The sequence below is a fragment of the Danio rerio genome, chromosome 15, assembly GCF_052040795.2.
Source record: "Danio rerio strain M-AB ecotype USA chromosome 15, GRCz13ab, whole genome shotgun sequence".
In the NCBI taxonomy this organism is placed as follows: Eukaryota; Metazoa; Chordata; class Actinopteri; order Cypriniformes; family Danionidae; genus Danio; species Danio rerio.
In genome coordinates this window covers 27,974,967-28,000,803 of record NC_141035.1, presented here as the reverse complement: position 1 = coordinate 28,000,803, position 25,837 = coordinate 27,974,967, and the positions used below count along the sequence as shown (strand labels likewise).

At 37.2% G+C, this 25,837-nt stretch overlaps 1 protein-coding gene across 3 annotated transcripts in view; it reads left to right on the top strand.

Annotated features, from left to right (window-relative positions):
- Window positions 1-25,837, top strand: part of pafah1b1a (platelet-activating factor acetylhydrolase 1b, regulatory subunit 1a) — a 47,422-nt gene that overhangs the window by 6,950 nt on the left and 14,635 nt on the right. For all 3 annotated transcript variants that reach the window (XR_015508437.1, XM_087282639.1, NM_201345.1), the window contains 1 exon segment: window positions 7,840-8,090. Coding sequence is in view for 2 of the 3 variants with exons in the window: in XM_087282639.1 (XP_087138765.1) it covers window positions 8,059-8,090 (32 nt within the window). In the remaining variant the exon portion in view is untranslated.

Genomic DNA, 25,837 nt, shown 5'->3' with positions numbered 1-25,837 from the left:
CGCTGGCTGATTGTATCCCTGCTTTAGACAAACTATATATTAAGAAAATGAAGCGCGGCCGCAGCTGGAAAACAGTGTTTAATGCATCGCTCGTCACTTCAGGAGGAGGCGTGAATTAATTTAGCTAAACTGCAACATGGTCATCTTGCGGAAATATTACCAACGATCCATCAGGTAATGTTTTCCCCTCTCTCTCTCTCTCTGTTGGTAAAGCGCTGTCAACAAATATTTTTCCTCCATATCCCATAATGCACAGCGCATCGGCCTACGGCAGCTGAATTAGTCAAAAACGCGTAGTACTTTTTGCGGTTTGACCTGTTTTAGTACGGATCATATTCTCACCACAAACGAACCGCTCCAGGGTTTGTTTGAAAGCATACCGAGACCACCTCTTCAAGCAGGTCTCGGTACGCTAATTTGGTCCGCTTTTGGTGCGCACTTGAGTACGATTGCTGCATTCTCACCTGCCCAAACGAACCGTACCAAAAAGGGAAACGAACTCTAGTGCGATTCAATCGAACTAAATAAGGCAGGTGTGAAAGCACCCTTAGTTTCACATATGCTCAAATAAACAGAGCTAAGGGGGCAAATGTGGCAGGTCCCAAACAAACGTCTAGGTGTGAGTTTGTAACTTAGGGCCACATTACATCTTGGATAGTCTGAGAATAAGTAGTTACTAGGGTTGTGACGGTGAGGAAATTTCCCCACCGGTTAATCGACATGTGACAACACCAGTAATACCGGTATCACCGTGGGAGTGGGCGTTTCTTCTTTTCCTCTTTTTTTTTTCTGCTTGTAAATAGCTTATAAATGCTTGCGTATAATACTTTCACTTTCAGTTTTGCGGAAGTTGCCAATTCGGCATCAATTGTTTGAATGGACGAAAAGGAAACTACAAAAAAAAATCACTGTTATTACACAAAACATAACTTTTATTAACATAAAGAATAAAACACAACAATGCTACACTCTGAAAAAACTGTGGAAATTGGAATCATACAAATAACAACCATAAACGCCTATATTATATAACAGCTTTAACAGTCTTTAAGAACAATCCGTTTATAAAATACATTATTAACGAATCTGTAGGCTATTGACGAATAAATCGAATATGAAATATGATTCTTGCATAATGATCACAACTAAACAAGCTGGCACTCATTTTATATATAAACTATGAATAAAAAATGTTAAGAATTGGAACATTATTTAAAAAAATCTACAGGCTAAATAAAAGCGCCTATGTCAGAGCTAAACATCACCGCACACGTGTCAGTTTAAAGCTTCTCTAAAGATCAGACAACATATACAGATCACACAATCTCAATAAACAACATGTAAATGTATAAATATTTCGATAAGTATTGTTATGGAATATTTATAACTATATGATCTTGCTTTTTGGTTATATCGGCTTTGATCTCTCTTACAAGCGGTAGTTACAGGCATAAGGGCGTCTCACACTGTCAGTGGCGGAATACACACAGCACTGGCAAGACGTTTTATTTGTTGCAGATTTGCGTGTTGTTCCTTTTCAAAAAATAGGCCTACCTTTTATTTTTTATGTCTCTCAAGTAATGTTGTCTATCGAGTAACATAATCTCCCTTTGATTGGAGTTCAGTGCGCAGTAAGACTATTGACCAACACCAACCTGCAAGTTTACACGCTGCATAGACTGTACAGGTCCACAGCTCTGGTGTGGTTATGAATTACATGATTTAAATGACAGCGAGACATGCTACGTTTAGTTTTTATTGTAAAATATACATTATAACCCAGTACACAGTAAAATAATATGTTTTGAATGGCTTGTCTATTGACAGCGTATATAGCCGTTAATTAAATAGGCTAAGCATATTTTCATTAAAACACATTAATACAAACTAGCCACCTTTTGATTTTTTTTTTTCGTTAACGTGTATTTTTATCAAACGAAAAATGCAATGAATTGTTTATTTTGGTTTTCATTTTATTCGAATTAATAGGCCTATAATTTATAGGCTACACAAATATCTTTGGCTCCAATTGCGTTTTTACAGATATCCTACCAATAGACTTTTTTGGCTCAAAGACATTTATGCCTGTTTTCAGGGGTGTATTTTGACAGATTTTGCAAAGGCTTCAGCTATTCTACCTGTCAGCTGCACCTGCCTAAGTTTTGCGATTTGACTTGTGTTGCGGCTCGATGTCTGAGAGAGAGAGAGAGAGAGAGAGATCAGTCCTCAGATTCGATGTGTGGCCGCATGACTCAGTTACTTTATTGCAATTTTTAAATATTGGCTCATCTAAATGAACTTTTCATTCGATTAAATATTTTCAGACAGACAAAGCAACTTTCGGTTTTTGAAGAGAGCGTCCTCAGTTATAAATGATGCGCGCGCACACAGGATGCGGTCTTGTCGGCCTATTTATTATGGATTTTTTAACTTTAACCACATAATCAATCAAGTGGAAAAAAGAACAGCTGAACTTCGGAAAAAGTGCTCGCGTTGCCACGATGTTGTTTCTCTGCACTTGGATTGTCAATGGCTGCATTGCTAAATCACTCGTTTTAATAAAAAAATAAGATATTTATTTTTAAACGGTGAGATGATGGTCGCGTGATTTTTAAAGATTTTTAAAGATAGTATGCGTTACGTATTTATGGCCATTAATCTCTCCACGACCCACCCATAGTTAAACATGGAGGTGCGTGTATAAATTAGTAATGTTTCCTCTTGCTGCCACCTTTGTCAGGCAAAGTTTGCAGATTGCCTCATTAACGTCTTTAGGTTCTCTTTTTCATTTGGGTTGAACCCAAAATATTGCCAAACAGGCCCTTTTGCATTGCGTTTTGACAATAAATCGTCCGCCATCCTCTTTCTGTAAATTCCACTCCTCTTTTCTCCTCACGTGATAAATGAAATATGAAGCATTGTAGCTATGTTCAGATGATAATTATAGAGCATGCTCTCGTTTTAAGTCAATTATTTATAATTATATTTTCCATTTATTTCAAATAAATGTTTAATATAAAAAAAACCCGAATACTTAAAAACAAATGTGGGGACGGTGTCACGGTGGAAAAGGGATTTCACCGGTGTTGCGTCTTAACACCGGTATCACCGTCAACACCGTCTATCGTGGCAAGCCTAGTAGTTACTCTCTTTTTTTTTTCTTTTTTTTTGTAAATTATTAATTGAAATGTTTTGTTTAGCAAAGACCAAGCTAATATGTTGCTGAAGATGCTAATATGTTATATGCTAATATGTTATGTTGATAGCTAATAGCTAATATGTTGCTGAAGATGACATTTTAAAACAGTCAAAATGAAATTGGTTATTATTAGAGCTGTTCTTGCTCTTTTTATATCATTAAAATTGCTGCTATCATCACACACTTGCCTTGCTGTTAAATCCTCCAGTTAATGGGGAAAAAGACATTTAAGCCAATCCCATGTAATGCTTTTAAGATTGGCAAGCCTGCTGGGTTGTCATGACATGGTGATTTGATTTCTACTTCTCTGTATTTTTCAGTGATTATCTGAACCATTGTACTGACAGGCCTGTCAGCATATCAGAGCCTCTCATGTTGTCCATAGTTCAAGTGGCTCTTGAAAGTGGCAATTTACAGTTGGACATTTGACCCAGCAGGTCAATTACTGATAAAGACTGTTCTCTGGTTTTTACTAATAATACTTGATTTGAAATCTCTTTTACTCACTTAATTGCTGTTGTTTTTGTCTCACCTCAGGCTCTTTGTGGCTCAGTGATTAATTTATCAGATTTATGTTTGGTAAACGTGTGAAATGTCTAATGGTTTAGTGTTCATCTTGGGAGAGGAATGCAGGGTTGACCACTTGGTCATCTTGTGTAGTGCCACAGACCCTGTATTGCAAGATGTTGGCCTTAAGAGGATTATAGTGTTTCTCCTTAGAAAACAACTGACTCTAATATCTGGATTAGATCACTATTAGTCAGTCTGTTTGTTTCAGAATGATATAAAAAACACAGTGTGATTTAATTTAAATCACACTGTGAAAAGTTATGCTGTGATATAGGATAGGGCTGCTCGATTGAAAATGACAATCATGATTCTTTTGGTCACATTTGTAAACAATTATTTAAAACTATTTAAGTCAAAATTATTCGCCCTCCTGTGAATTTTCTTTTATTATATATGAACATAATTTGCTTGATTTCGGCGAGAATAAAAGCAGGTTTAAATATTTTGAAACCTATTTTAATAGCTCAATATTATTAGCCCCCTTAAGCAATATATATATTTTTGATTGTCTGCAGAAAAATAAAAGCTACTGTTATACAATGACTTGCCTAATAACAATAATTAAGCCTTTGAATGTCACTTTAATCTGACTACTAGTATCTTGAAAAATATCCAGGAAAATATAATGTACTGTCATCATAGCAAAGATAAAAGAAATCAGTTATTAGAAAAGTGTTTTTAAATCTTATGTTTAGAAATGGGTTGAAAAAAAATCTTCTTTCCATTAAGCAGAAATTGGGGGAAAAGAGTCGCTAATAATTCAGAAGGGCTAATAATTCTGACTTCAACTGCATACAGTTATTTTCCTCCCTGTAAATAAGGAAAGTGAAATAAATACAATAGAATAAAAATATGAAACAAACTGTGTTTCAAGCATCTTCACTGTAAGAAAAAAAACTTTAATTATAGCTACAAAAGTCTTTTAGTTAAGAGCAGTGAGTGATTTTGTCCAATTGTTGTTTAATTAATAATAAAGACAGTCGGCAGCAGGAATAATGTGCGCTGTCACTTTAAGAATAGTGTGTTTCAGATATGGTTTCTTTCACGTGTCTTTTGATTCTAAACTTGTTTGTTTATTACACAAATGAGGGTTAATATGAATAATCACTAAACACTGCGCTCTGACTCATGTGCATTTATTTGACCAATAAAGTGCTCGCATTAAGATGACTTTATTTGTGTGCTCTGCTCTTCTCTGAGGCTAAGCACACACACAACAGCATGCGCTCTTTCGCACTTTTAAAAACATGAATGATTGGAATGTACTATGAATAATGCGGATCCCGTGCTGTAAATGTTACATTACGGTACATGCTTTAACATTTTCTTGTGGAACTGAGCTTTGCAACATGTGTATAACTGGAAATGGGGCAGTATTTGATGCAATAATCGTTTCATCTCGATTCATGTGTTTTCATAATCGTTAGAAGCCGAAATCGAATCCAAATTTTCGATTAATTGCACAGCCCTAATTTAGGGTTGTCAAAGTCTAATTTAGAATATTTGTCATAAACCTACATTCAAAATCTTTTGTGTGTCAGGGTGAGACTAACGTAGAAACCAATGTGTCTTGTTTTTGTTAACTTATGCTATGCTACATTCGAGACAACTCTGAATTCTGAGTTTTGCTTAGAACGCTGATAGAAGTCACACATCTGACCTGTGAACTCATGTAATATAATACTGCATTTGCTGTTAAAAATAAAAGTACTTATGTGTTTAACTTTGGGCTTTTGTGAGCAGGACAACTTGAATGGTGTGGGCAGGGGAAAATGATATATATTTTTTTTTTGCTGAAGTGAGACAGAATCTTGCTGGAGCGGGACTGAAAAAATTGTCTTGTCTCTAGTTCACACTAATTTTATTCTGTAAACAGAATTGAAAGTTCAGTGCTAATCTCTGTGTATTTGAAAAACAAGATGTTTTTTTATGATCGCAGAACTGGCTTTACTGACAAAATGCTCACAATTGTGTGGCCCTACATTCTAGTGATATTAATGTAACTTGTTCCCTCTGAAAGTGGAAACAGAAAGCAATGCATATTGTACTGCTCAAAGTACCAAAATGGCAAAATATACCATACCACTTTTTGGAGACTCTTTTGCAAGAGTAACTATTATAATCCAACAAGCCAGAGGTCTGAAAACAGAGGAAGTAAAGTGTTCATCTTAACTAAAAGCTACATCGTGTTTGCTAGCCTCAAGCATCATGCACCTGTCAGTCAGTCAGTCACTCAGCCAGTCAGTCAGTCAGCACGTAACCTCAAACGGTTAAACAGATTGCACACAGCACTATTGCGTTTACAGAAAAGTTTGCGCTGTTATAGTTCACTTACATTTTAATATGTTTTAGTGCGATTTATAATCCGCTAATAAAAACAACAACAACAATGACTGAATGTTTTGAATGGGCAATGTAGCCGTGGAGGGATGCATTTTGGTTGCCGCCATGGAAGAATGAATGTAGCAGAAACCTTTCTCTTTAAAAGTTCTCTGTAGTTGTCTTGACAACACAAACTGCTGCTCTGGGATGAGCCGCGTGCAAAATACTTGCGGCTGTTAGTAAACCATTCAAAAAATGCCCCTTTTAACGCAAAGGCGCATTCAATCGACCCCTTAAAGTTTGTTTCATTAAATGAGTAATAAATGTAGTTGTGTATTTTTAAGTAACTTTATGTAACTAATAAGGCTATATCTCACTGTTGGTTTTAATGCATTAATATTTACTAATAAGATTGTACTATAAATTGTTACCTATCATCCTATTGCCTTTTTTAAAATTACTCTGAACATGAATATACAGTAAAGCAATACACTAACAGGTGTAATTAAAAAAGTCATCTTTTTTGCATTTTAAATCAGTGTGATGAGACTGTGTATCATGATAAAAGCTTCAGCAATTAATTGCAACAAGAATATTTAAATTGAAAAAAATCTAGCCACATGCTGAGATGCAAGAACAGGATTTGCTGTGTTGCTTGTGTTTCCTCCATTGTTGCTCATAGGCTGTTCACATGCTATATTTAAAAACATGTGGAAAGCAAGAGATGTGTTGCCGCTTCTTTCTATTTGAACGCGGTTGCCAATTTTATTATTATAATTTTTTTGAGTCACAATCATGCAATATTTAGGCAAGGCAAATTTATTTATATAGCACATTTCATACACAGGGGCAATTCAAAGTGCTTTACATAAACAAGATTAAAAGAAACAAGTAAAATAAAAATAAAAACAAATAATAAAAATGAGTAAAAAACAAAAAAAACATAAAAACGGGTAAAATGTGATATAAAAGAATGAAGAAGAAGAGAAAAACATAATAGTGCAATCTGTCGGACGCAGCACAGTGCTCATTCAGTAAAGGCACAGCTAAACGAATGTGTTTTCAGTCTTAATTTGAATGTGCCTAATGTTGGAGCACATCTGATCATTTCTGGAAGCTGATTCCAGCAGCGAGGGGCATAGGGGCTGATTCCCAATATTAGGGAATTTGTATGTCACTTAAAATTTCAATATCGAAATTCACAATAGTTATCATGAAGGATAAGTTTGATTGTATGGCCCTCTCCTTATCTATACTATCTTAAGGCAAGTTGTCAGTTTACACTTTAATAAATCTGGATATTGTATTGTGACTCATGCATCATCCCCCACACAGTGCTCACTCTTAGCTGAGAGAAATCCACTAGCCTGCTTGTTACTGTCAAACCGTGGTTCTCACTGGAGTGCAGAAGTAGGTTGATGCTAAAATCTGGGTCAGCGGTCCCTTTTACACGTGTTCAGAGCTCCCGACAGGGGCAGCAGGAGTCCATAACAAAATGCTCCTCATAGTGGCTGATAGGGTGGACTGAATGCAGGCTAGATGTGTGCTGGGGGAAATAAATAGAGCAGATGGAACACCTGAGGAAATGTGTGTTAGCCCCCCAAAGCTACTGTCTGAGAGACAGGGTCAGTAGCATACTTCTGGTGTTGCTCAAAGCATGTATGGTCACTAATGTACCTGGATTACTCTTATTTGCCTTCAACCAGGTCTGTAACGGTCACTGATGAATATGTCTCTTTCCTCCACAGATGCAGAGACCGTCTGGTTGGTAAATGCCTGCAGGCTGTCAATGTGTGGTGTACCTGGAGACTGTCTTTAAGGAGAAGTGTTTGGGGTGAGCTGCTGACCACCCTGCGAGCCGGACCCGGCGTCCTATCTCTGATCTCCTGCCAAGGAGACAGCAGTTGCTGCACACTCTACACCTGACCCCCATCCCCACCCCGTCCTGTCCCGTCCCTTCTGCCAACATGGTGCTGTCACAGAGGCAACGTGACGAGCTGTAAGTTTACAAACATACTGAAACCGTCTCACACACAGAACTGTGAAAGATCCTAGTAAACACATTGGTGCATTTATCAATTTGTGAGAGAGATTGTAATCTTTCAGTGCTTATACCTCTTTACGCTTTTGACCACAGCGAAGGACAGTATGGATTTATCAGGCACTTTAGTAATTGAAAAGATCACTGGTTCACTGTCACACTCAATCGATGACAAGGTCTAGACAAAGCCTTGACATAAAAACCTTTTTGTGTCTTGTCAGGATTTGAACTGATGCGGGTTTTCATCTCGTCACTGAAAAACACCTGTCCTTTAGTTTGGTTAAGTTGTCTTACAGATAATTGAAGATAAATCTATCCTGTGGTCCAGCACACAGCGTAATTAACCTTCGAACGTGCACAAGTTGGACTGATAAGAGCTTTTAATTATCAGTATGAGATTAAAAAAAGTTGACTATTTAAATTGTTTTGCCGCAGCTCTATAGAACGGGCTTTGCTCTCTGTGAACAACCTACTGAAAGTTTGGTTTACTGTTGCTCTAATACAAGACAAGCCAAAAGTATGAGACATGACATTAAAATACTTTACTGAATGTACTCTGCTGATGTGCATTTATCTATTTTAGAGTATCATTACCCTAGCTTTCCATTATGCTGATACTGTATTATAAACCTGGTTTGTGGGGCATGTGGAATTATTGTGCTTTCAGATTGAGTATTTTTACTTGTTAGAATCTCTTTGATTTATTAATGCAGTGAGGTGGGTCAAGTTTGAGAACCAACTTTTTAGGTCCAATTTACAGCTGGTCTAAGGAGCAAAAGCTGCTGTTCTCTTTATTTATTTTCTGTTGTCCCTTTTCCCATTTATATACAAGTTGTGCAAACTTATTATGCAATATTACACAAGAAACAAAGATCATGTTCTCAGAGAAATCAGGAAAGCACTCAAAACTGGATGAAATAAAAAGCCAGGTTGGAAATGTCTCTTTCATCTATCTGTAATCTGATCAATTGAAATGCCTAAGACTTTAAGGTGTAATCAGGGCTATAATCTTCCATTCCAATTTGGATCAGACTTTGATGGCAATATAGAATGTTACCTCTTCATTTATACATGTCCTGTGGTTTTTTTTTTTTTTTTTTTGAATGTTGAATGTTATTTCGGGTTAACAAAGGCAAAACTGCAGTACTGCTGAAAGGATGTAAACTTTCCACCCTGCATAAATTCACGAGCATGAATGTGAATGGTGCTTTTAGACTGGCAGCAAATACTGGTAAAAAAAACCAGGGGGCATCTTGATGCATTACTGCTGGATTCATTAGCACAATAGCAGAGGGGAAATGGAGGCAGTGACAAGCTGACCCCTGCATGAACAGTTTATTTTCCTCTTTGAATGATTTCATAAAGAGCACATGAATGGCATCCAAGTTGTTCAAGTTATTTAGGGTTTTTTCAATGCATAGAGCTTAACTGCTGGCTGTAGAAAAACGATAAAACGAAAAACGGTTTTCTGGGAATGTGGAATTTGCGTAGTGTTGTTATTCTCTGCATGGTTGGTTTATTCATTTACTTATTGCTTATTTATTTTAAATGGATTTGCTTGCCTAAATATAATCAAGTGTAGGAAAAATGTCTGTTAATTTATCAAGAACTTTCAGGATTTCTTGTGATGTTTATCTTGGTCATACGGCTGCACAACATCTTACAAAGGTTATATATAGTTACAAGTCATAATGGAGTCAGTCATACAAGAGCACATTGTGTTTGTGTGCTGAACACTTGGCAGAGTGAAGCCTGTGAGGGTTTGTTTTAAAAATAAACACACAGCACACTACTGGATAGACACAAGGTGTTGGTATAAGGGGGATGTGGGTATTTATGATGGAAGGATGGCTGTTCTCATGTTAACAGGGTCTTTGGAGTCATTGGTCTCCTGGAGCGAGAGTTTAACTCTCTCTGTGTGAGATCATGGGTCAGACCGATCTTCCTATATGAGCTAAATATGCTGTTGACTCTGCCGTTGAGATAAAATGTGGCTTGCTCCAGGCTGTCTCCATTTGATTGTGGAGATTGTATCTTGTTATAGATCTCACCTTCTTTTGGCTTTGGGATTTTATTCTAATTAAACTTATTTGCAAGTTAATTGGGGAATGCATTATCTACACATAGCTGATGCCTAAATAATGCTTTTTCTTAGCCCGCGCAGCAATTTCAAAATTACCTTGGCACTGAAATGTGTCATTTATATGAGATTCAGTAGGGTTTAGCAATTATTTTTTTTCCAGAATATTAGTCTTTAATTAATGTTGTTCTTCGTTATCTGAAACATGTTGATTTGTATTCCAGAGCAACTTGTGGTAATACAATCAGTCAAGCTAACTGCAGAAGTGTGTTTGTATAATAACAGTGGTTTAAGTTAAGCATTAAATTGGTGTAGGATTGATATTTGTATGTAAATGCTTCTTGGATAAAATATCACCCAAAATTGTTCATTTTGAACTATTTCTTAATTAAATACTTTTAAATGTAAAGTGTTTATTGTGAAGTGAGGATTACTATTTTACTATTAATATTTTATTACAAATGGTGAAAAAAAATAGATATGCAAGTTATAATGAGGTGCATATTTTTAGTATTATAGTTATTACAATTTTTTATATTATATATATTTATTATTATTATTAAGACAACACATTTTAGTTCAATGTTTTCTACATTTTTGTTATTTATTCAGTTATTTATTTGCACATTCATGTAATTTCAAACTTCCTAAGTAGTTTGAGGTTACTAGCTCCAGTTAACTGCATTTCTCTCTGTTTGAAACTAATGTAAAAGCAGTGTGCATATTAGTGATATGATGTGATCTCGGGCTACAAGATCTTGCTAGACTAAATTGTAGAGGTGTCAAAATTAATTGTTTCTTTGGTGCACTGCGATGCAGATGCCGACAATTTGGCATCGGTTCAGTAATCATAACCAGTTATGTAATGAAGTCATTTATCTCATATGCACTATGTTGCATTAGCTTACTATGTGTACGGGAGCGAGAGTATTTACAATGCTCAAACGACTTAACTCAAAAAACTGTGCATAATTTTACTGTGTGTGTGTTTGCTGGACAGTCTTCACTGTCAGTTTCACTGACAATTACAGCAGAAGCCCCTATTTCACTGTGATTATGAGATCGAAAGTAAACTATTTCTCTTTCTCTCGTTGTGGCCCATTTGACCTTCTAGTGTGACTTTTCCTCTCCTCTCGGCTGTTACAGCGATACTTCTGCATACAGACACAAGCGCATGTCTGCAGGTTTTTCTCCACAGTGTTTATCTTGGATCAGCTGTAATCGCCGCTGACCAATCAAAGGGGTGTAAGAGAACTTTGTAGACAAGGATCAGAAAGCAAGCGGGATATTTATATTTGTTTATATTATTTGCTATAAATGCTTGCTAGAAGCAAAATATATTTATACGTTTTAATTAGGGGTGTCAAAATTAATCGTTTCTTCGGTTCACTGTGATGCAGACGCGGACAATTCGGTATCAGTTCAGTAATAATCATAGCCGGTTATTACTGATTTCATTTAGCTTATATGCGCTCTGTCGCGAGGGAGGCGATCGCGAGTATTTACAGCGCTTTAACTACTTAAAACTCAAACTGTGCACAATTTCACTGTGTATGTTTGCTGGATCAGTCTTTCACTGACATATACAACAAAAGCCCCTATTTCACTGAGATCGAGAGAATGAAAGTAGCCTACTCCATTTCTCTCTCTCTTGCTCTCGCTCTGTCTCTCTCTCTCTTTCTCACACACACACAGTGGCCCATTTGACCTGCTGGCGTGGTTTTTCTTCTCTTCACGGCTGTTTTACAGCGTTACTTTTGATTACAGAAACAGAATTTTCTCCACCGTGTCTATCATACATCAGCTGTGAGATTGCCACTGCCGACTGCCGCTTATCAGTATCACTCATCTGTGAAGAACGCAGCGCGCAAGAGCCAATCGCAACCGTTTTTTTAAGGGTGTGACCAATAAAAAGGGGTGTAAGAGAACTAGACAAGGATCAGAAATTGAGCTGGATATTTATATTTGTTATATTTGTTTATTATTTGCTAAATGCTCGTTTTGTTTAAAGTTCCAGTTTATATCTCTGACTGTTTGTATTAAATGACAAAATTGTATTACAAATAATATATAAATATAAATATATTCATACATTTTAATACAAGAAATGCCGCTGTGAAGAAAATATAAAACTGTGTATGGAAAGCACCGTCAATGCACCGTGATGAACCGAATCGATGGCATGATAATCGTAACCAAACCGTGAGACTAGTGTAGGTTCACAGCTCTAGTTTTAATACAAGAATTGCTGTGCTGTGAAGAAAATGTAAGACTGTGTATGGAAAGCATTGTCAATTCACTGTGATGACAGAGATATCAAATCGAACTAAATCAATGGCATGATAATCGTAACTAAACCGTGAGATCAGTGTAGGTTCACAGCTCTACTAAATTAAAAAAGTTGTCTAGCGAGTTGTGATGTTATGATGGACCGTGAGGGTGAATTTAGCATTGACGATTGGAGACAGGATTGTATTATAACCGCACATCAAGTGCTTTGCACACACCTGACAAGCTGGCTTTGCAGGGCTCGAAATTGCGACCATTTTGGTCGCATATGCGCCCGAGATTTTATTTTTGCGACCTCAACATATTTGGGAGCATTTGTGCGAGTGCATATGATTGTTGTGTGCGACCCAGTTTTTACTGCAAAAAATTCAACACATGCGCAGATTTGGGAGACATTCACGCAGAATGCATCTTTGCTCTTGAAATGTGAAACGCAGCGCTCAGGAATGGTTTAAAACAGTTCTCATGTCAACTTGCAGCAGTAAACAAAGCCAAGTCCGTAATGCTTGCACCGCCTTCACACTCTTCTTATTGACCCACTGCTCTAGCACTGAAATATCAGCTTTCAAACACTTAATCAATGCCTTCTGACTTGGGATGACTGAGACAGCTACTACCGCGAAAAATTGTAAAGCGCTGAAGATGAGAATGAAGATAACACTGACAGGTTTTGTTTTAGAAACCATGGCATCTAAATTTATAAATAATGGCACATCTTACTAGTGATGATGTGCTGAATGTTAATCCACCATCTACACTTCTCGAAGAGTGGATAAAAGAGTCCATTGACTTCAAGTCCGCTATGAAAAGTCTGTGGGATGGAATTTTCAGGTAACTGTTTGCCACCTCTAGCTCGAGAGCTTCCGTTTAATTCTTCAAATAATCGCCAGATGCTGTCCGCCGTGCAAGTGGCAGCTATATGTAAAATTTTACACCACGTACACCATCGCAAACGGGCTTGCACTGAGTAAACTAATGTCACTACTCATTAAAAGACCGGTATTGCTATTAACATGACATAAGCATATAATAAGGTACAGTATATGTCAAAAACATCACTGCAATATCAGACAGTACCCGTGAGAACAGCACAGTTATATTGTTGACAGATGGAATAGCACTTTAGATATGCTTGAAGCCATAATCGTCGTAAACACTAATGGAATTAAGACATGTGGATTATTCCTATTTCAGTCGCATTGTTGAAGTGCTGTATAGACTTGTAAACGACGTAATCAAACTGCTACTACTGTTGTGTAAGACTTTTGACTGCTTTTTTTGACGATAAGTCATTCACACTCAGCTGTTTGACACAAAGGACCACAGACCCGCATCTTCTCAGAGTGTGCGCACACACACACGTACTCAAAGTAAACTCCTGGAGACACACACCTTTCGTTGTCCTTATCATCATGATCGAACACGTTTATGCTGTCCGGAAAAAAATGGAAGCTGTTGCTGAAGAAAAGCTGTTGAAATTAAAAACCAAAAATGACATGATTACATACATTAAAAAAAAAGTTAAATTTGTGGAAAGGAGTTAGATTCTTATGTGAAACTGTACAAGGAAGAAGCCAGTAAGTAGAGTTTATAGCTAAATATTTAGTAGTATTGCATGTCGTTTACTGCTTAGAATTAATTAAAATAGAAGTAACATTCATTAAAAGTAGATTTCAAAAAAATTAAATTTCTAATAGTTTTGCATAATTTTTTTTCTTCCGTTGAATAAACCATTTTCCATTCATTTATTTCAGTATTAAAGATTTCTTAAAAATACTAAAAAATATCTCGTTTTCGTGAGCCCAGTCTCCTCTCGTGGAGTAAGTGTCCCATCACACCTTTAGTGCGGATGTATATGTATACTATGTACATGTACAAGTGTTGTATGTGCATGATGCCTGTAACAAGTGAACAATGAACACAAAGTCTCTACAGAGACACTCCAGCCTTAAAATATGTCAAACATAAACCAGAAATTTGTGGGTTTAGTATTGTGTTCTGCTGTAGATGTGGCAGGTGTGTGCTGGCCTGTTCTCTGGAGACCACCTCTCTACCTCATCCGAAAACCTAGCAGCTTTGCCAGCCCCTGGTGGGTTCTGATGGAGCTGCTGCCAGCCAATCAGCAGGAATCCCATCAGCAGTATGGATTTAGTCTGCAAACTGGCACACAGAGGAGGTGACGGCCCTTCTGCTGCTTTTAAGGGGATTCACCCATCGGCTTAGATGCTACCTCAGCATCCCTCGAGTCAGTCTAGACTGCAGACTGAGATTTATTATATTATCACAGGGGACTAAAATAGGGTAATTGAAATGCCAAAAAAATGTGGTCTGTTAAGAAGGTTCAGACTTTGGGTTACGTTTAAATGTCAATTTTGTGGTTGTTTATGATTTAAGGTATTTTTGAGGTGGAGCTGAGCAAAGCTTTACACACATTATACATGTATTAGTGGCACATGCAGTCAGAGATTACCATGCCACTCAACACCTCTTGATACTGCCAAGGGAATGTGAATGTGTAATCTAAAGCTTCCACTTGAAAGAGTGAGGAAAGGGTGTGCGTGTGTGTGTGCGTGTGCGTGCGTGCGTGTGCGTGCGTGCGTGTGTGTGTGTGTGTGTGTGTGTGTGTGTGTGTGTGTAAACGCACACAAATGTGAAATTTTGCTCAGGGCCTTATTCAAATGACTAAACAAAAACACAGCTTTGGCGCTAAGACCCCACTCTGCTTGGCATCTTAAGGGGTGTGGCCTCTCCAGAGCAGTCCCAATCTCATTAACGCTTCTGTCAAAGGGACTGCATGTGTGTATGTGAGACAGCTGGCTCAACACTACCATGCTGTGTGCACACGCACTTCCAATTGCATGTGCCCTTTACACATACTAACTCAAGGTCTGCTGTCTCTGAACTGGCAGAACAAGTAGCATTTGCCATCAACCTACATTCATAATCGGGCTGTGCATGTAAAAGAAAAAAATTAATTTGCGACATTAAGTTGCAGAAGATATTTTTTGCCATATAACAATTCACTAGAGAAATGCTATTTTTATTACTTGTATTTTGTTTGTTATTAATGTTTATATTGCAATGAAGCGAATTGTGGTTCAATTTATATTAATTGTTCAGCCCTAGTGGCTATAGGAACAGTCACCAGAATAATTGCTAGAGAAATAAATATCCCTTTCTGACATTTTCCTTGTTGCATTTTCACCATCAGTAGAAATGAAGTAATGTAAGATCCCATTTAAATGACAGCTACGTCATTTAGGCTACATTCAGCAGTGTATACAACAGGAAGATGAAGGATGCCTTGTTTTCATTTTGTGCCATGAGTTATTTCGATAACAGAGCTATAAGTTTTGCTGTTGAAAACACAAAGAAGGGCTAAGAGATTATATGACCGCTAGATGATTCTATGATGTTCTATGACCGCTTGCAGTGGTACATATCCTCCGGGCTGTTTATAACTCTTTAAATTACTCTGCAGGGGTGCGTTTCCCAAACAACGACCTAACTTGCGACTGAACTATCATAGTACGGTGCATCGTTTGGGAAAAGATCGATGTAGTGATGAGAGTTTGCCAAAACCGTAGTTGCTTTGTGGCAGATCTATCATTTGAACCATGTTATTAAATGTCCAAACTGACGCTCTAAACGGGGTGGAGTATAAACTTCTTTAGAGAAAAAAAAACAAAAAACATTTTTTCGTGCAAATGACTGATGATGTTGTTGTTGTTATTGTCATTTTTAAATCATTCCAAGTTTAAATGTTAGAATGTTCTAAATGAGTAGGGCATAACAGGGAGTACAACATAACCAGGAACTATGCTTCTAACTTCAGCTCTAGTTGCAAGCGTACAAGTTTGTGATGCAGTTTGCGAATGTTTGTTGGAGTGATGGATTTGGGGTACACCAAATGAGCTAATTATGTTTGTAACAACGGAACTTGCAATTTTAGTTCGTTAATGATGGTTTTCGGATCACAGAATATTTCTGGTATTTTGTACGGCATGCATTCTGCCAATCACTGACCAATAGCATCACTGGAAGTTCTGGTTGTGCTTGGTTTGTGGTGTTCAATAGTTTTGGAGTCATCAGTTTAGAAAAGTTATTTGTTGTAGTCTGACATTGAGTGAAAAGGTTTTTTTATTCTGTCATGTTCGTACTGGAAACCACTGTTCAGTCCACTTGGATGCTCAGAGAACACAGTGTGTGCTTACTCAGCAGAACCATTTTTGTCAGGGAATAATCAGCTCTCCTGTAGAATCCCTGGATGGAGCTGCAAAAAGAGAGTGCTGTCTTTGATGAAAGCCACTGTCTGTTGGCCATGTTGTTTCATGTTCAGGTTAGCTGCAGGGGAGATCAGACTCCTTTTTCTGTTTGTACAAAGGTTACCATCTCACAAAGCCTGCAAAAGGACTCATTCTGCAGTCCTGTGATGCCATGTTTTGATACATGATGGCAGCTGGATAATAAGCAAAGCAAATCCATAAGCCAGAGGCAGTCAGACATGATATACCCACAGGGGCTCATCCGAGTCTGATAAGACGCTGTTTGTTTACTGAGCAGAGATGCGCTGGGTTTGTGGATTCGAGGTGGGAGGGGTATGGGGTGCTGTCGGGCTGGCAGTGATGATGTGGATCCGGAAGCAAGCACTTAGCGGAAATGATGTTAGAGCAAGATGACTCTCTTCCAGAAAGAATGAGGTAATGCTGCTCATCTCTTCTACTGGAGCTGATCTCCTATCCTCACTTTTACCCTGCCACCACCCGGTCTGAGATTTATAGTTTGATCATTACTGTGGACTTGCTTTCAAGGGTGCAGATTCAGTCATGTGTTATAAAAGTGATAAAATGCCACAAAGTGTTCATTGCTAAAGTTTAAGTTATTTCTGTCACAATTTTTTAGTTAAACTTGATTTTTTTTTTATTAAAGTGATTTAAAGTTTGGTTTTCATTGTATGTCTGATGCTGGTTTTATCAAATAAAATGAAGGCCTTCTTTTTTTTCCTCTGGGTTTTCACCTTTTTATTGGACAAGAAAGTAGAGAGAATTGACAGGAAAGCATTAGGAGCAGAGGGAAGGGAATGATCGGCAAAAGGCCTCAAGATAAATTAGATCTAAAAGCATAGATAAATTCATTCAAGTAAAGGATGCAAATTAATCAAACTTAAGTAAAGCTCCGATGTTCTGCTTGACCAAATATCAGAAGTAGTTGTGCGTGTTCACAAATTTGTTTAGTCATGCACTGATCATAGAGCTCTTTGAGGCGCTGCCGCGAAATAGGCCACACATTTAACTTTTCAGAATGCCACACCGTGAGTTACGAAAACCGACCAATCAGCTTCATACTTTTATATGTAGTATACACATTTTGGTTACCTCAGACAAACCACAAGACATTGCACACCAAGTGCTTTTAATTCTCTCCATTCGTAACACTCCTGCTGTTTTGTTACAATTTATTTGTTAGTTTGTCATCCTTTGAGAAAACGGTTGATGGTCACTGAGCAACGACAAAGGAGCAGCTGCAAAGCATGTTGAAAATGCTATAGGGAGCGACACGCTCGTGCTTTCCACATGCTTTTAGACTCAATGTATGACTGACTTACAAATTACTTGGTTCTGCCCTACATTAGCTTTCCTGTATCCAAAGTAACGTAACCCTATACCACATATGTTGACTTTTTTGGCACCAAGTTCTCCTGTGCTGAACTCATCATCCTTGTATACGCAGGCTATTCAGTCTCCTGCTATCACTGTTTAGGTGCGCTGCGTTATGATTAAATACCATACTGTGGGAAAATCGTGCTGTAAGACAATTTAAAGATCGCATGAGTCCAAATCGCGATTTTGATACAATTACAATTAATCGCAAAGCTCTAGTATAAATAATTCAATAAAATAAATAGTCAATAAAAAAAAAAGTTACAAACAGTACAATTGTTTTATACCCGAATGCCTTTTAAAAAACTCATACAGTCACAAGCCTCAAAAACACTTGCAAAATTATCAAATTTAATTCATACTCTGTATTGCAGATCCTGCAATGTGACTATTGCGAATGATCATATTGCGATATCAATGCTGAAACGAAATATTGGGCATTTGTTAGCATGTGTAGAAGACAAAACTCTGCTGCATATTTGATGCAGACTTCAGATTTAACAAGCAGTCTTTTTTAAATATAACCCTCAAAGACACTAGTGCACTAGTGTACACCCCTATTTTTGATGCATGTATCAAAAAGAAAATTCTGTAACATTTTTCATCATGCAGAATTATTTATGACAGCTTTTTCACTGCACTCTCTGTATCTGCTCTCTCTCTCTCAGATATTCTAAAAGTAATTGGGGTTATATAAATAATTATAAAATAATATATCCTGATACCAGGTCACTTTATTAAATGCAAACAATACTTCAAATGCCGTTTAGTGTCTAGGAAGACAGCTTTGCAGGTTTGAGACCATCCTTGGTTAGTTTGAGAGAGGTTTCTCTTTATGAAGAGTATCTTTTGTTCGTTGTCTTCAGCATCTCTGCCCACTCAGGTTCATCACTGCTTTGCTTCTCTGCTTGCTCCTCGGTTTCCATGGAGACCAGTCCAAAGCTATGAGCTCTCATTTGTTTGTTCGCAGTGTTTTCTTTGGCATTTTCAGTGCTGCATGTCATTCTTACAAGCCAGTTTTTTTTTTAACTAGGAGGGCGTTTACAGCTTGAGCTCATTTCCGCTTTGTTGTTTGGGTATCATCTGTTCATCTAGCGCAAAAATAGCTCTGATTGCCAGTAAACAGCTCTTCTGGCTAGCAGGGCTAGTTGGGATTTGCATGGCATGTATTAAAAAGCATTTAGGCAGGTGTGTGAGGAAAGCATGGTAGGTGGTGCACCTGAGGGTCTAAATGTCATAGCACTTTACCTCATAATGGGAGCTAATTGAAAGTAATTTGTTGTTGTTGTGAGACATTGTACTTGCTTGCCTCCTTATGCCTACAGTGATCTTTGGTGGCTGTTTTTTTTACCACATAATCAATGATGAAAGGCTAAATACCAGCTTGTAATTATCTTGATGATATTCCAGATTTAATAAATGAGAAATGAGTGCAGATTTATAAGAGCGCTGATGGGAACATATGCGAATGATCTAATCATAATGTGTGAAAAAATAACATAGATGAAGCAACTAGCATTTAATAATGCACAAATGCTATCTACCAAGTGCAGAACAAATAGACTGTCATAAGAATGACATCACAACTCATTTGCTGGGGAATAATTTGTTGTGATTTCCCTTGTTTTTCTTGTTGGCTGTTTTTAAAACGGAGATTTTCAGTTAATGAGTTAAATAAGGTCTAACTTGATTTTTCTATAACATAACCTGCACAGGCTCCTATAGCAAATGCTCGTCTACTCCTTTATTAGAAACATATGTTTAAATACTCGAGCTTAAAAATCATGTTTTATTTAACTGTGTTTAACTGACATTTTAAATAAAAACATTTGAAGTATTGTCAAGGTATGCGTACAGCAGATTTATTTATTTTTTAAGGTAAAAAAAAAAAACCTTTGTAAAACATCATGGGAAATTTACAGCAAGTTCTTCCGAGTTATTGTTATTGCCGCACCATTTTAGTATTCGAGCAGAGCTTGTGATAGTCACGTTTTTGTGTCATTTATTTTACAACTGTGTGATTGCAGGTTCCCAATCTTTTTATGACCGCGGACCGTCAACGTTTGACGATTTTACCGCAAGTAGAGTGGTAGTCGGTGATTCGCTTGTTGCTAGACGGCCATCAACTGTTTTCTCAGAGGATGACAAGCTGACAAAACATAGCTCTCCTTCTGATACACATTTTATTTATGGAGAAAATTTCAAAGCATTAGTGTTTGGGTGTTCTCTGTTTATTTGAGATAATTAGTTTACTGAAATGTATATATTCAGGAAGCCCGCAGGGTCTTAAAGTATTAAAAGTTGGTTATGTGACGCTGTCCACATTTGGCAAAACCATAGAGCGAAACACAGCAAAATGGGGAAATGCAAGTATGCGCACTGGTTGCGGATCTATTCCTTGGCAGTTTGTGGGACATTCACTGGGCCTTTTCCCCTTAGCAAAGAACCTTTCCAAAGACGTCTATTTCTTATTCCTTTTGCTGCTTGTGGGTTAAATTTGGGCGCTCAAGTGACCGAGATGTAATTGAGAGAATATGGTCATTTTTCAAAATAAATGATGGTTCAGACTCGATAATAAATAAAAAAGAAATACTTAATGATTTTTTTGTGCTGCCCGGTACCAGTTGATCCACGGACTGGTACTGGTCTCCCGCCCAGTGGTTGACGACCACTGGTATAAATCATGCATGTTTTTGAGCATTAAATAATGGCAAATGCTAACTGACAACTGCAAACATTCATTTGAATTCATTTTATCATTTGCTTTTTTTTACTCTGTTTCCTTTGTGAATTTTCAAAGTTATGGTGAAAGACTGTCTTTGCTGGTACAAGTTGTTGGTAAATCTGTCCCTAAATATCTTATTTTGTTACATGGAAGAAAAAAAACACATTATATAAACAAGTGATGAGCAGTGATGTTATAAGAGATGACAAATAAAGACATTAACCTTTAATGATAGGATCTAAGAATTTGAACAGCTCTTATCCTGTTTTGCAAAGTGTTGCTTTGCTTATCATTGTCAAACAAGTAACTGACTCCTGTATACAGAGTACACACAGAACAGTAATTCAGGGCACTCATTCTTGCATTTAACCACAGTTGTTGCTCCTGAAACATTCCAGAATGTACATGACCATAATATCGGTTTTGTTTTGCTCAGCAGCTCTGTTTGATGCACAAAGCAGCATTGTTGTTGAGCTGTTTCTCTAGGAAAGGTGTCTGTCGTGCATGTACCACTCAAAGCAAAGGAGGCTTGCACACGCACACGCGCACATATGTTCCCTTCGGCGTTAAGCATCGAGTAGTTCATTCCTGCTGCCTGTCACATGAGAGATAACCTCTTGCTGACCTTGACTTTAATCATAGAACCCTTAATGTCACAGGCTGCGCCAGATATGCTACTAAAGCTCTGTCACTTCATTGTCTGCTTCATTGTAAACTGTTCAGTCCACCTAACACGCACAGTATAATCATATCATTTACCTCGAATTGAGCCACACCCAGAGAGTTCCTCAGCCTGCGTGTTTGTGTTTGTGTGTGTGTGTGTGTGCTGTTAGACCCTTTGTTGTTTTCAGTATAGACATTATAATTCTTTTCATCCGTGCTGATTTTGATCTTGATTTAAGAGCATATGTGCACAATGTGGCTGTCCTGCTGAAACGGCTATTTCCATATTGGGCTCCTTGTTTCCTTAAGGCTGTGGATCCTTCTGCTATCACAATGCCAGGAAGAGTTTGGACAGCAGAGTGGCGTCTCTGACAGCCTTCTTTGTCTTCACTATCACCACTATCAATGAATATCTTCCGCTCACCACAGTCTTCTTGCTGACTCCTCGGCAGCTCTGAATGTGTTGAAAACCGAGGTTGAGACTTCCTGATAAATTGCTTCCCCATTAACAAAGAAGTGTCTACATTTTCAGACAGTAAATTTAAGACAGTTTTGTCTTAAGTTGAATTTGGGGGAAAATGTGTAACGTATGTAATAATAACATTAAAGACATTTTAATTTATAGTTTCTGTATTAGTTGTTTCTCTTTTTATTCTTTTTTGTATTAGAGCTGCACGGTTCTGGCTAAAATGAGAATCGCGAATTTTTTTTATTTTTTATTTTTTTATTTTTTTTTGTTGCTTAAAATAAAGATCACGATTTTCTCACAATTCTGTAGATTTAAAATGAAGGTATGGTAAAAACAAACATATGGCACAACCTCGATAATAATATTATGTGTAGGTCTACTGGTTTCTATAAATAATTCTATTCTATATTAATCTATTCTTGTAATAATTCCGATGTTGAATTATTATGTTTGAGATATATGCTTGCAATCTGTCATATTAGACAATTTAATTTACTGGTAAAATCAGACATTTGCCATTATCAGATTATATTCAACAATATATAGGCTAGAGTAGTTATACTGACACTAAGCATTTATTTTCATGCACAACTGTGGGTTCGCTATGAAATAAAAAACATATCGAATGCTTGTCGTAATCATAACTCTAAAATATATGATCGTTTAAATGAAGTGCACACTTTCGGTTTCATTTTGACTGCTAAGTACTTGTTCATGCTTCGCACACGGCTCCCAAACGATCACTCTGTGCCACAAACTGAATATTATTTACAACTGTATTACCTGTCTCTCGCAGCATATGCAGGTTCTGTTCACTAAAGTAGACGCGCGCCCGCCCTCTCTGTGATAACAGCTCACGGTCAGCCGATCACGTCACGTGTGATTTTTCCGATCGCGAAAACATCATTATATTAAAACAAAAATTACGTTTTTAGGTGAATTTTACCTTCTAAATACAGTATGTGACTCATTCAACATCATTTGGAGGTGTCAATGTCACTGAGCAACGTGTGTAAAACAATGAAAAGACTCGTGCAGCCACCTTTTCTTCTCTCCTGAACTTGAAAATGTGATTGGCAGAATCGTAGAAATGCTGGATTAAGATCATTTAGGAGGAATCAAGATCGCAATCTTTTAACGATTAATTGTGCAGTTCTAATTTGTAAATTGGTCTGTATAAGAAAGTCCTGTAGCGTGTAAAAAAATTATTGGCCCAATCCCATCTCTACCACTTAGCCCTTCCCCTTACTCCTAACCCTCGTTTTGCGTGTGCCCGTGAAGGGGTAGTGGTGTCCCAATTCTCTTTAGCCTGAAGGTGTAGGGTTAAGGGCAAGTGGTATACACCCCTTCAAACGAAAACTTTTCAGGACCACACTTGAAACCAAGGGGTAAAAAAAAATCCCAGAATACCCAAGTAACAGCTGCACTCGGAAGTAAGCAGATCCACAAATTAGTATATTTTTTCATTATTACGAATTTTTACAACAAACACATTTCAATATATTCATAACCGTGTTCATGTTTTACTGTAATGCTTTAAAAAAAAAAACGCTAAAATAAAAACCGCTTAATGTCGCGATCTATTAGCAATATATAATCCCTAATAATAACTCTTGTACAGCAGTCCCAAAACTTTGTCACTCGATGACACTGGAATACCCTGCCTAAAAAGTCTAGTGGCTGTCAATGAGCTTTTTACAGTGTCTGCTATAATGTTAATGCTGTTTTTGTGTGTTTACAATTGAGTATGGCCACTTTGTAAATGCGCAGTATTATGATCTTATTGCCACATTAGATCATTATGATAATATAATATATGCCTTGATCTTGATGAGTGATTTCCTGAAGTTAAATACCGAAAAATAACACAACTGGAATAACTCCAGCAGTCGCGATCGTTTGATCTCATATGAAGCATGAAATCGCGAGGACATATGATGACTTGTGCAAATGCTGTAGTGCTGTCCCAATTCTTAGGGGTACATTTTGAAGCCCTTCCCCTTAACCCTCGTTTTCAATGGCCAAGGGGTAGGGGTACAAAAATAGAATTGGGATTGGGCCATTGCTAACAAAATGTGTCATGCATTCATAATAATTTTATAATTGATTCCTTCCCTGCTGAAATGTAATGTAATTAAATCCTGAGGAAAATTTTTGGATTTCTAATACAAAAGCTTAATAATACATTTTATTAGCCCGATAAAATGTTTTATTTTTTCTCTCTCTCTCTCTCTTTTTTTTTTTTTTTTTGCATTACCACACTTTCAGGATGTTGTTTTCTGTTTGGGTAATTGATTACTATATTACAAATATGTTTAATGAATTTATTACATAATGTATTGTATAACCAAAAAAATATATATATTAAAGGTGCAGTATGCAAGTTTGACATACAGTGGATATTGTGCTCCTAGATCAAAACAAATGCAAGTACAGTTGCCAGATTGGGAATAGGAGTGAGTGATTTAAACTGTGTTGTAAATTAAAGCAATGGCATGCGATAAAAGGAATATTTTCCATAGTTTGAGTTTTTGTCCTAACCAACACCTCGAATTAGTTATATTAGAAACTGCTTCTATTTCTCACTGGTGAACAACAGAAAACTAACAATGATTACCTCACAAGGCCTGAAATTGCGACCATTTTGGATGCATATGCGCCCAAAAATTTATCTTTGTGTCCTCAATGTATTTGGGAGCATTTGTGCGAGTGCGTAAATTTGTTGTTGTTTTCATAGCAAAATGTTCACCACATGCTCAGATTTAGGAGGCATTCACGCATTATGCATCTTTGCACTTAAAAACATAGCTGAAAAAACGCAGCGCTCAGGATTTTTTTAAAACAGTTGACATGTCAACTTGCTGCAGTAATTAAAGCCTGCAATGCTTGTCCCGCCTTTAAGCTCTTATAAGCTCCTATTGCGCTAGAACAGAACGCGAATGGATTGGTTAATATCAGCTGATAATCACTCAGTTCAGATGACAGGGAGCTACAGCAGCCAAAATGTAAAGGTCTGGATACGAGAGAATAAAAACAACTCTGACAGATTTAGTTTTAGAAACCACCTAAAGTTACAAATAATGGCACATCTGATTTGTGGTCTTGTAATAAATGTCAATCCAGCATTTACAGTTTTCGAAGAGTGTATAAAAGACTTCCAGGGTTTAAAGTCTGCTATGAAAATAACTAAAGCATTCACTGTAAAGCCGGTGGGACAGAGTTTTCAGGTAACCGTGTTTACCACTGAATCTATGCATTTTAAGCACAAGACGTTCTAACGTTATTTAATCCTTCATTTAATCATCACAATCCTGTCAGTTGTGCGACTGACACCGCGTTCACCATCGCTTTTTGGTGAGTGCAACTAAATTTTTGTCTGGCCTACATTTTTGAAGTTAGGAGCACCGGTGCTACCAAGAAAAAAAAAAGTTGATTTCAAGCCATGCCTCGGGTACATCTCATGTGCTTTATTCAGTGTTTAATGCTAATAATATGAGTTTGAATGCCATTTTACATGACATTTATTGCCTTACTACTGAAAGCAGCAGTAGATGGTTCTCACTGATCTTGAAAATAAAATAAACCATTTGAGATTTACTTGTATGTTTAGTTCTAAATAAACTTTAGAACTAAACACATGAGAGTAAGCATGTGCATTTAATAATGTTTAAGACGTTTAATATGTAATAATTAGATGATAAACTAATTTCTGTCATGTTTCGTCTTGTGCAAACAACTAAATTGCCTGTCACTGCGTATCGTCACGAAACATACAGCACATTTGGATACAGAAACACGTCTTCGGCCCTGACATTTATT